This window comes from Venturia canescens, chromosome 7 (assembly GCF_019457755.1).
Source record: "Venturia canescens isolate UGA chromosome 7, ASM1945775v1, whole genome shotgun sequence".
Lineage (NCBI taxonomy): Eukaryota > Metazoa > Arthropoda > Insecta > Hymenoptera > Ichneumonidae > Venturia > Venturia canescens.
This window is the reverse complement of record NC_057427.1, coordinates 15,349,561-15,361,035: the sequence shown is the minus strand read 5'-3', so window position 1 is coordinate 15,361,035 and position 11,475 is coordinate 15,349,561. Positions and strand designations below refer to the sequence as shown.

The 11,475-nt window shown below is 44.9% G+C and overlaps 1 protein-coding gene across 1 annotated transcript; it reads right to left on the bottom strand.

The window, feature by feature from the left end:
- Positions 1 to 994: 994 nt before the first annotated feature.
- On the bottom strand, positions 995 to 8,900 carry LOC122413001 (bromodomain-containing protein 4-like). The gene is made up of 3 exons (XM_043423057.1): positions 8,766 to 8,900; positions 1,803 to 4,909; positions 995 to 1,550 (listed from the first exon to the last, which is right to left on the bottom strand). The coding sequence occupies exons 1-3, from the start codon at positions 8,781 to 8,783 to the stop codon at positions 1,385 to 1,387; spliced, it is 3,291 nt and encodes a 1,096-aa protein (XP_043278992.1). The 5' UTR covers positions 8,784 to 8,900; the 3' UTR covers positions 995 to 1,384.
- Between the last annotated feature and the right edge of the window lie 2,575 nt (positions 8,901 to 11,475).

Here is an 11,475-nt window from a genome sequence, read left to right as displayed (position 1 = left end):
ATAGCCTTCTGTCTTTTTATTAATACTTTTATCTTGATCCATTTCCCTTTGTGTTTTCTCTTTGCGCTCTCACGTGCGATTTTTTACATAAAAAACTGAAGTATTTTCACCAGGGACGAATGAAATTTCGGGTTCGATCAGTGATGCATCCCCGATTAATTAATGGCTTGTAATTTCATTCAGAATTTTCAAAAAGTTCAAAAATTTATTTACAATTTCGAATTAATAACTCTGACATTAATTTAAAGTGATTATATCTTCAACTAGGAAGTGAAAATCGATCCAATTTGAAAACCCATAAAAGGGGTCCTCCTATATTGCTTTAAAACATGGAAAGCCTCTCGTCTTACCAACTGCACGTGAATTTAGTTTCTGAATTTCAATTTACATGAAAAATCGATAATAGTGTAATTTTAGATGAAAAAATAACTATTTCAACCGTAACGTTCCTAATTTCGGCAAAAAAAGCTTCTTATCTTATATTTCAAAATATCAAACATTTGCTTTGACAGCAGCAATGCAGGCTTATGGTTTCATTTTTTGACCGTTGGCTGCTCTGCTGAAGCTCGAATAAGGCAAGCTGTAAGTCGCACTGTGCGTTGATCGATGCGGCGTTGCCGGGTTTGAAGCTGTGTCCGCCAGAAGAGCGGGACAAATTTCGTTTATTAATTTTCTTTTGCATATTTCAGTTATCTTGACAGTTGGTTCGTTTCGTCAAAAAGTGGCTTTATTAACAGTCATTTTTCAATGTTTTCTTGCATTTTTTAAGCTTCCCCATAAGACCCCAATGTAAAAAACTGATTCAATTTTCTCAGAAACGGTATGGTCGAACCCATTAAAATTTCGCGAGCAAATAGTTTACACAATTTGCATAAAAATCGATCTCCGTTGATATACGGTATCGTTCCACCTTAAGGGGATTGAAAATACATTTCCGCATGCCCCAAATAAACAAGGATTTCCAATGTCAAGTAAAATCTTCAAAAAATCTGTTTGTTTTTTCTTTTTTTATTGATTTTTATATAAAAAAATTCGTATAAAAAATATTTATATACAATAATGATACATAATTAAAATATCTACACGAGATAACCGTACGAGTGCAATGTTTAGCATTCACTTGGATGCTGGTACCGCGGTAAATTGTCTTGATAATAGCAAAGTCGTCGATCTAGTGATTTCATTGGAATTGTCGAAATAAAGAGCGGACGATGATTCGCGAGACATGGCACAATAACGCGACGTGAAAACTGTCAATAAGATCGTGTTTTCTTGTGAACGTTCAGCACAAGCCTCAATCGCGCGATCCTTCGATATTTCCAGTCGCGTTCTCATGCCTGTTGAGCTAATTCATCATTTAAATTCGGTGGATCAATGGTCGTCGTCAATATGAGTCGAAACTTGAGTCGTCGATATTGTCCGAACTGTCGGAGTTGCTTTCAGCAGCGTTGACAAAAGCGGAGGACAAGTCACCGGACAATTTGCTAACCAATTGGGACGAGACGTCGTACATGAAGATCTCTTTGTCGCCGTGAGAATCGTCCTCGAGCCTGTGCGAATAAGAGATAAATATATATAAAACGAAAAACGATATTGTTAAAAATGAAAGTCAATTGTGGCTAATTGGTGTTAATGGAAGAACGGAGAAGATGAGAAATCGTGTTGGGAAAAAATGTCGTAATTTGAGACCATACGAGACTCGTGCTTCAAGTAGATTTATGGATATGTTTTATTAATATAAAACGAGAGGGTAAAAAATAGTGTTAGCCAAGAGCGATGTGCACGGAGGACTGAGAACTTACGTGGTAACGAGGAGCACGACCGATTGCCTTTGTGGTTCCGTGTGACTCTCTTGTTCCAACCATTTTTTGTAGTTTTCAGCGGTAGGCTTTTTGACGAGTTGCTTGAGCGTGTCACCGGCTAAAAATTTCACTGGTTGAGGGCCATTGAGCATTCGAGCCTGCCTCGAGTAATCGCTGTCATCGTTTTCGGAGATCTGTTTCGGCTCGTAATTGGATTCGTCATCGCGAAAGCCGCTGTAGTCAACAGGTGCGAGAACAACGACGCTCGAGATTTTTCTGCCCTGAAGCTCCGGGGCATCCGGTATAGGGAAAGAAGCACCGCTCACTTTCAAAGGCAGATAACGATTGTACTGCTGCTGCTGCTGCTGCTGCTTCTGCTGTTGCTTCTCATCGGTCTTCGCGCCAATTGCGACGGGCTCGAGATGCGTGGCATCTTCGCGTATGTGCTGATCGGCAATCGCTTGTCCTTGAGCCGTATTTGGGTCGAAGTGTACTACTTTCATTTCCACACCTCCGGGCCTGAGTGTCGCGTGTTCAACTTTCGTGAACGTCGATTTCTTCTTCGTATACCGATGCTCACCGCTCGATGGCCCCTGCTTGGGCCTCTTTGCTATTGCTGGCACAGGCTCACTCGCCGCTGTTGCGGAGGATCCACCTGCCCCGTAAAAGTTGGCGAGCGCCTCCGGTGGTAAATTCTCGATCGGTATACCCCCGACTTTGTCGTAATCGAGTACTTGAATATCGGCGTTACCGAGAATACCGGAACTGAGCAATTGTTCCCGTATGTCTTCGGGCACCTCGTCCGGTAAGTTGGCTATGTTTTCCTTTATCCGAGCTTCGTTTTTCGGAGCTTCGCTCGTTGGGGGAGTCCCTGGTGTGGGTGTACTCGTTGTCGTTGGTGGTGGCGTTGTTGTCGTCGTTGGTGGCGAGGGTGTGACGCTGATGGAAGACTGGTAGACACTCCGTTCAGTCGATACGAATCCTAAATCATTGGAATTACTCACCGGCGTCGCATAGATTTTATCACTTCCGCTGCTCTGCTGGAAGACGGGCCTTCCCCATAGAGACGACTGGGGGGATTGCTGGATCCGCTGCTGTTGCGGGGTCGGAAGATTCTGAGCGAAAAACGATTGCTGGTCGTTTTGATAGTTTTTCAAATTAGCCAGGTTGTTGTGACTCTGCAGTTGTTGTTTTTGCTGTTGTTGCTGTTGTTGCTGTTGCTGCTGGTGTTGCTGTTGATGTTGTTGGGTAGTCGCGATACTGGGGACACTCGCGTGAGGATTTCGCAGGAAGTACTGTTGCTGCCCATCGCCAGGGGATGGAGAAGCTTGGAGGGAAAACGGTTTCTGTCCAAGGTCCGGATACTGAACGGGCTGTACTTGTGGATTCGGCGGGAAAGGGCCAGGATGAAGCGGGTTCTCTCTGATGGCGTAGTGTTGTTCCAATTTTGGAACGGCCTTGAATATCTCACCACCGGGTTTGGGCTGCTGTTGGGGCTGTTGGAGTTGCTGATTGTAGGCTTGATTGGGAATCGGTTGAGGTTGGCTGAATTTCAGTTGTTGTCGGAACTGTTGTTCCTGCAACAATTTGTTCTCCTGCTCTTGTTTCCGTCTTTGCTGCTGTTGAAGATGGTACCGTTGTTGTTCCTGGATTCTGTGTTGTTCCTCCTGCCTCTGTCGTTCCTCCTGTCGCTGGCGTTCTTGCTGTCTTTGCTGATCCCGTTGCCTCTGTTGCTCGATCACTCTCTGTTGTTCTATTTTTCTTTGATGCTCCTGCTGTCTCTGCTGCTCCAACTGCCTCTGCTGTTCGTGTTGTCTGTTGTGCTCGTGCTGCCTCAACTCCTGTTGGCGTCTTTGCTCTTGATGATACCGTTGCTTCTCAAGCTCCTGTTGCTTGTAGGACTGCAGATGGGGGTGAGGCTGGAGCGGCTGAGGTGGCTGTTGATGGGGCTGCTGGGGTTGGTATTGCTGTTGCTGATTGGAATGCTGCGTCTGCAGATTACCGTTGAAATTGCCAGCCGGCAACAGCCCTGGCTGGTTCTGGATGTGAACGTTCTGATGAGAGACCGACACGGTATTCGGGAAGCCCGGTTGTTGAGGATGGTTTATGCTGATTCTATGGGGAGTTCCGAAATTTTGGAATGGCAGACGTTGCTGCAAATCCGGCAAACCTTGGATCGTGATGGGAGGCCGCTGCGGCGGCCTTGGTCCGTTCAGCGTCGGTTGATAATGTTGATGTGCGACTGGATAGTTCGGTGGGAACGGTTGTTGAGGCGGGAAAGAATTGACGATTCGTTGCTGTGGGAAGCCGGGTGTGACTCTCGGTTGCACGGGTTGAAGAGGATGATAAGGTCCGTGTTGTCTCTTGGGGGAACCCGGTGGAGGCAGCGGAGTTACTACACTCGGTTGGACAGGTGGACTCGAGGATGGGGGAACCGGGTCACTCCGTTTGTTATGACTATTCGGCGGTATTTGATCAGTTCCAAAAGTAACACGGATTCCACTACCTCCCGCGTGATAGACCTCGCTCTCAGGACGAATGATGGCCCTAAGAGTCGTCGTTGGCTCCGTCACGCTCGCCTCGGTAGCGTAAACGGGCGGTTCTTCCGGTTCGTTCTGCGTCTCATCCGCTTCATCAGGTTTTATGACCTCGTGTTCCTCGACCGGATTCAAAGCTGGTACTGGCGTATCGTAAACCACTCTCGACTTGGCGTCACCGTAGCCTTTTTTCTTTTCGTATTTAACGTAGAACACTTGAATCGGCTCTTTGGTAGGCCGAGGCGCTGGCACTGGAGGCGGTGGCACGGGCGTGGGTAACGTCTCGTTCGATTCCTTTATTATTATCTCGATTATTGGCTCAGGCTCGTTCGAATAGTGATTGTAAAGTGCCGCCTCGTCGTAGAACGAGTGATCGTCACTCTTCGAGCTCGCGGAAGGATTGTAGAGCGGATCTCTCTGCGAGTACTGCACTATCGGCTCCATCTGAACCGCATAAGGCGGTGGGCGACCCCCTCGTCGAGGATAAAATGCTATCTGTTGTCTCTTGCTCCGCGTTGCGTTGCTTCGTTCCTCGGCGAATACGACGAGTATCATCGCCGAGAGGAAGACCTGAAATTTTATACACGCTGTAAGACAATGTGATAACTGCGCGTCGCTCTCTAGTGCGAATCAACGCGAGCTTTGTTTACGTTGCGTATGTGCTACGGGAACTCCGGCGTTAACGTAATATCGTGAGATCTCGAATCGTGGATGAGCACTAACGAAAGTACTGTGAAGGTATCCCAATTTTTTTCATCAACCGCTTTCGTCACGCTCTTGAGACTTTTTATAACGTTTATATAATGCCATAGAAATCGCTGGTTCAACTTTGCGAAATGTAGTGTGAACACCGTGTTAACTACTCTAAAAAATCATTTTCCGTCGAGTCTCTTCAGCGTAGGATTTTCACGTTTGCTCGATTTTTAGCCGGCACTACTGAAAGGACCGGAGTTTCATTCGTCACAATATTGAAAATTCTTGAAAATATTATTTCGCAGTACAGTCGAATTCCCTTGTAAGCCTGTCCGCTATAGCGGAGAGAAAATTTCACTATGGTGCCACAGAAGTAGGGTTCTATATCGGTAATATTTGTTAATTCTTACGAACATACATAGAGTAATTTTTTGTCAAGCGACTCGATGAAAATTGATTAGTGATGTCAAAATAAATACATCGGTACACACGTATACCGGTATATTATCGTACAATCGCGAATGAAATTCTGTTATTTACCATGGTAAATTTCTAAACACTTTGGCGTATGATCGATGCTTGTGTTCGAGCTCCTCAAATTTTACTATGTTCAACTGTAAATTTCAATTGTGAAAACAGTACTAAAAGTATAGCAAAACGGCGTAATAATTCTACTTGCCAGTTCATCATCGAGTCAACGTAAATTTTACAACGTTTACTTGGTGAACTATGTTAGGAAAAAATAGCACGGTTTAAACCTTTGTCATAGCTAAATACGCAATTTAAAAATTTTCATTCAGAATTTACTTGGAAATTACAATATTTTTGGTAAAAACTATTTTTTTTCTCTTCGTATTATTATACATGTTGTTGTGTGCATAAGTATCGTTTGATAAGAAAAACAACTGAATGAAGCGTCAAGCGAGATTCTGAGGGCAAGGAAATCACGTTGTTAAGCAACGGTAAAAACAGAACGCTCGAATGGAATCAAAATATGTTCGAGAACGGATCGAACATCGGTCGAGATCACCACACGTTTTATAAAGAAATAAAATGTTTTATTGAGTTTGTACAATTAAATTGTAATTTTATAAATTTCGTTATAATATTTTCAAAAGTGATTGATTTATAAAAATTGAATAAAAAGGTGAATAAATTACGTCATTGTGATATTTATTGCTTTGCCATTCTCCGACTGAACATGGGGCAAAATGGACTTTTCAAAAATTGCAGATGAAACAAATTTTCAAAGAAATTTTTCCAAACTTAGGATGGTTTTTCTTTAACATTTTTCTTATTAGCATCAATTTGATATTGAACAAAATATTCGATATAATGACTACAAAACACGGCCACTATAAAATGAAAAATTTGAGTATTTCTCAACATTTTGTACGAAGCAACACACATACGAGTCGCTGATTTTCGATTTAAACGCCAGTTATTTTCTTCAGGAGTCGCAAAAAATTGTTCTCTGATGGCACAAATCGACTACTAATTCCAAATATCACACAAATATTTAAATGAGTTGCATCGTTATAGCCAGAATTTGAACGTAACCCGTAACAATTTTCGGAATGCGATTTGTTTTGGTACGCACTCGCGTGTTAAAATATTATAACGTTCATGGGTGACGTTTCTATCTTTCGTTGAAAAACGTCAAGAAACAAAGAAGTTTCAACAAAATTCAAATTTCGACCAATATTCTTGAATGTACGGTGACATTGAATAAAATCTGAATCCTATGAAAAAAAAATGGGTCAAAGTGGACACAAAAATTTTTTTTCAAAAAGAAAAGTCCACTTTGCCCCATATTTTTGTTTTTCAAAAAATTCAATTTCATCGTACATTCCAGAAAATTAGTCAGGAACGTCAAGTAGAGTATTTTTTTTTCGAGTTGAAGTCTTTTTTTTTTTACAGAATATGGAAAATAATTATGAAAAATCAATTTTTTAACACAACAGTAATTGCCAGCCCATCTGTAGACCGCCCCATATCGCTTAATTGCTTATGATGTCCACTTTGCCCCACTAAATATAACCTCGCGCTCATAGCGGATAATTGGTCGCAAATTCAACGGTGCGCTATAATGGGGGGAGGGGGGGGGGGCTGTTAAATTTTCCTTACAGCCCTTAAACAGGCTTAAAAAGGGATTGGACGGTACACGAGTGACCGTTTATTCGTTTTTTTTTTTTTTTTTTTCATATTGAAATTCAACTTCTGCTCATATCCGGACTTTGTATCGTTCCTTTGCGACGGTTTTCTTCAGACGAGTGTGCTAATTCGCAACTATAATTATGAAAAATAGTCTACGAGTGAGTTGTTGAATTAGAATTCCAGAATCTGAAAGCAGCTATATGAAAAAAGGCGTTTGAAATGAATTTTCACTGAAGGAATCGTGACGGTGGGGCAAGTTTCGCGTTACCGTAACGTAATACGGCTCATTAGAAGCGAGTCAGCCGAGTGACCCGGTTAATAACGAGAAAAGACATCCTGCTGGGGTAAGAAATCGATCGATTGGTATTCGAGTGACGCGATGATCGGGGCGCTCGAACCGGTGGCTTGATAACCGATTCCAAGTCCGTACAATCCACATATAAATGCGTGTTCCCAATACGGTTATACGAAGCGTATTCGTCTTTTGCGGAAACAAACACGCTATTCGCGCATTCGTGAAACCAGCGATTCCTGATCGTGTCTGAGGTAGCTAAAGGATGGTAAATGTGAGTCTGGCGAGCGCGCTCGTGCTCTGCGGTGAATAATCGTCATGCGAGTGGGCTCCGAGCCGTATTTTTCACCGCGGCAATATCATTTTTGCCGATTTTTTTCCACTCGGACAAATAGCGCATAGAAATTTGTGCATTATTTTCAACGTTTCACATTCGAAAGTGTAATAGACGTGGAAAGAATTCGCCTACGCTAAGTTTCAGCTTGTCGCTCACGATTTACATTAAAGTTAGCCGGTACGAAGAGCACGTATATGTCTCTCGTCGAAACTCTCTCAATTCGAAACACATCGCGAGGCTGTCTTCACCGCACTTCGGTTAATGTCCCGTCCGCGTCCTTCTCTCTCTCTCTCTCTCTCTCTCTCTCTTCCGATCTCTTTCACTCCGAGTGAGTAAAACCGTCGAGCATGGCCCCGAGAAATCATCGCAATAATTTCGAGCTCTTTTACGAGGTTGGACACCGATCCGCAGAAACACCGTTGCCGGTGAAACGACAGCGCGTGCGGTTATTATTATGCGTCAATTAAAAATGTTTTCTTCCCGTTCGCGATTGATCGATCGGTTTTCGAAACGGCGAGCTTGGAAAAAGCGCGCGGCGTTGAAAAAAAGCCGTGTAAAAAGACGAAGTAGCCCGACGCGGCGTTATACTCTCGGCTCAAAACTCGCTCGCATTTCTCGCACTTGCATGGATGCAACGGGAGAAATTTAATCATAGCGAAGATTCGGATCTGGGAATATTCGCGAGAGTGTTGTCCTCCGGGCGGACGTACAAGTTGTTGGAAAGTTTCGCGATGCGCGTTCGACGTTTCAGAGTTATATATTCGTAATTAGCTTAATTGCAACCGCGCGATTGAGAGACGTTTAAAAAAGGAACTTCGGCTCCGAGAACGGTGCAGTGCCGGGGATAAATTTCGAGCAGCTTGCAAGAAGAATAAATTCGGTTGCAACCACGTGAAAATACGTGGAGCTCGAGCAGGGTATCGTGAACGAAGATTGTAAGTAATTACCGTCTTGAGCAGATTCATTGTGAGTTCGGTTTGCTGCTTCCTCTCGTTTGCCTCTCTATTTACAAAACTGTACGCGCACTTCACCAAGTTCCCGCTCGTCAAAGCACCTCAATCGCTCTATTCCCGGCTGGCTAAATCCACCTCAAAGGACAAACTATCGACTCCTCTCGGCGAGGATCATGTTGGCAGAACGAACGAGTGACCGGTCGACAGTGAAGACTCGCGCGCGGCTCCGTGCTACAATATCGGCACCGTGGTGGAACGAGTCTGCGAGAGCTGGGGAGCATCGGTAACCAATTGAGGTACCCGAAGCCCAAGACCTCTCTGCTCTCTTGCTCGGTCTCCCCCCGCGAGCCTCCATATTTACTTTTTTCCTCGGGCCTTTATATCTCCGTCTTTTTTCCTCCCCCGCTCCGGAGGAGCCGCTGCGTCCTCTCTAATATCGGAAGACGAGGCGTTTGCACAGCGTTCACAGCAATCGGCCGCGTGGGGGGCCGCGGGAGGGAATGCGCGACCGGGCACCTTTCTCTGGTGCACACGCAGCATGTCTTCCTTCCACCGCGCGTACCAACGCGCTCTTGGACCCATCTCTGCGGCTCCGAGCGCTCTCGAGCGATTCGAAATTTCAAAAAGCCTCGCAGGAGAAACAGCCTCGCTCGATAGTCCTGCGACGAGCAGCCGACCGCGAGGGCCAGTGGGATTCACCTTTACAAAGATCCATTGTACCGAGCGCGGAGCCTCCGCACACTCCAACTCGAACGGCGACTCGTTCGATCGCCCCTGAAACTAATCGAGACCGATCCTCGTTACTGGAAGGGAAACGGAGCACCGACGCGTCGAGATCGAACAATTCATCCTCCCGCCCGGAATCTCTTCTCGTACACCAACGCGTCGTTTCATTTACATTTCAGGCTCCGGTGAGCGAGCTCGGGCCCGAACGCTGACCCTCGCTCTCCGAGAGGCCGCGCTCCCTCAATTAGTTTTCTACTTCAAGCTTCTCCGGTTATAGTCGTTATGCTTTCGAGAAGTCACAGATACGGGAGACTTTAATCACAGTCGAAAGTCCGGGCACCAATTGGGAAGAGGAATATTAAATATCGCGCGCCCAGCACCAAACCACGAAAAGGTTCACTCTCGCGAGCAGATAGCATCTCAGCGACCGATTAATCGGAAGAAAGTTTAATCGCTCGCGCACGCTTCATTGCGTAAATAGACAAATTCCGTGGATAGAAAGAAGCCTTCGGCTACCGCGCGGCTCATTTGAAACTGCCCCGGTCTTAAAACTTTTAATCGATGACTTTTTTCGATCAAGTCATTATCGGAATCGATCAATTATAAGTAGAAGATTGACACCGGGGGGCGAGTCTCTCGGGACAAACTCTTCGAAGTTTATGAATAATGTTTAACCCAGCGTTTGATAAATGTAACGAAAGAAAGGACTTCGGGCCCCGCCGGAGGGAGAAAAACGCCGGTCACGGTGAGACTCGTTATTTTATCCGAGAAATATCGTAAGAATTGGTTACTTTCACTTCGGGATCTTCGGGTAGCCATTGATCGATGCGGGATACGAAGAAGCTCTTTGTACGCCGATTATAAAAACATTTGTCTTCGATCGAAGATACGAATACTTAAAAACTCAGCGATCCTCGCAACCCGAGTGTTATTCTACCGCGTGGATTAGCGCGCGAGCTCGTTGTAGGAAAAGAGAGGAAACAAATATGAAATAAAAGTAAAGAGGCACGGACGGCCTTTCCTTGACTCGTACGATGGTTAGGTGAACGTGTGCAACGACGAAAGAGGACTTTCTTCCGCGCAGCAACACGAGAAAAGGGGATTGCAGGGAGGAGGGAGTCGCGGTCGCCCCTCCGCCGTTTCATCCCGCAGGCGGTTATTCCAATGCACATTCCTTTTTTCTTCCTTTTTACATATTTATTTTTCACGTCGTCTTTCTCTCGACGACCTCCACCTCCGACCAATGAAACCGAAACTTCTTCCTTCTTCAACGATCCTCGTCGCTATACGTCGCGTAGAAAGAAAACGCAAGAATATATATCGAGAAAGACGAGTCTCTCGAGATTTCTCGCTTTGTGAATTTGCGAACAAACAAAATTCAAATCTTCCTTTCAGCAAACCCATTTCGTGCTTCTCTCCGATTATACTTTCGGAAGTCAACTTTATTCCCACCGTGGGAAAACTTTTCGAATATGCAAATGAGCGAAATGCAAGCAACTGTTTTGTGTATCGAGCTCCGTATCATCGCTGCGAATATACAACACGTTTGGCTGCACCAAACGTCAACTTTACCGCGCCGAATCCGATCTCACGGACCGATTTATTATTTTTTAGGAAGCATTTTTCCATGGCGTTGATACTCGTTCAAAGACGGTCGCAAGTGCAGCTGTCACGATAGTCCGAAACTCGTGAGGGTTACGAAACCATTGCAAACTCGCACTTTCGTTTGGTTTCTATGATTCGTGATCGCGAGGAGGTAAGTCGAAGGAAAACATTCAATTTTTCATTTGTACTTAATAATCCTGTTGATCAAATCTCGAAGGAATTATTTCTAAATAACGATTAATGTAATAGTTCGTACGAAGTTGTGGGTTTTGTTAATCACAGCGATGCCGAGACCGGCCTGAAATTTTGACGGTCAAAAGAATTAGAGGCCGAGCGGCGCAGCGGCATGTGAAGATCCGCGGCAAAAAGAGGC

Coding starts and splice junctions, on each gene's coding strand:
- LOC122413001 (XM_043423057.1), bottom strand. Junction 1,551..1,802: donor GTCGTGCTCCTCGTTACCAC/GTAAGTTCTCAG, acceptor TTATTCGCACAG/GCTCGAGGACGATTCTCACG.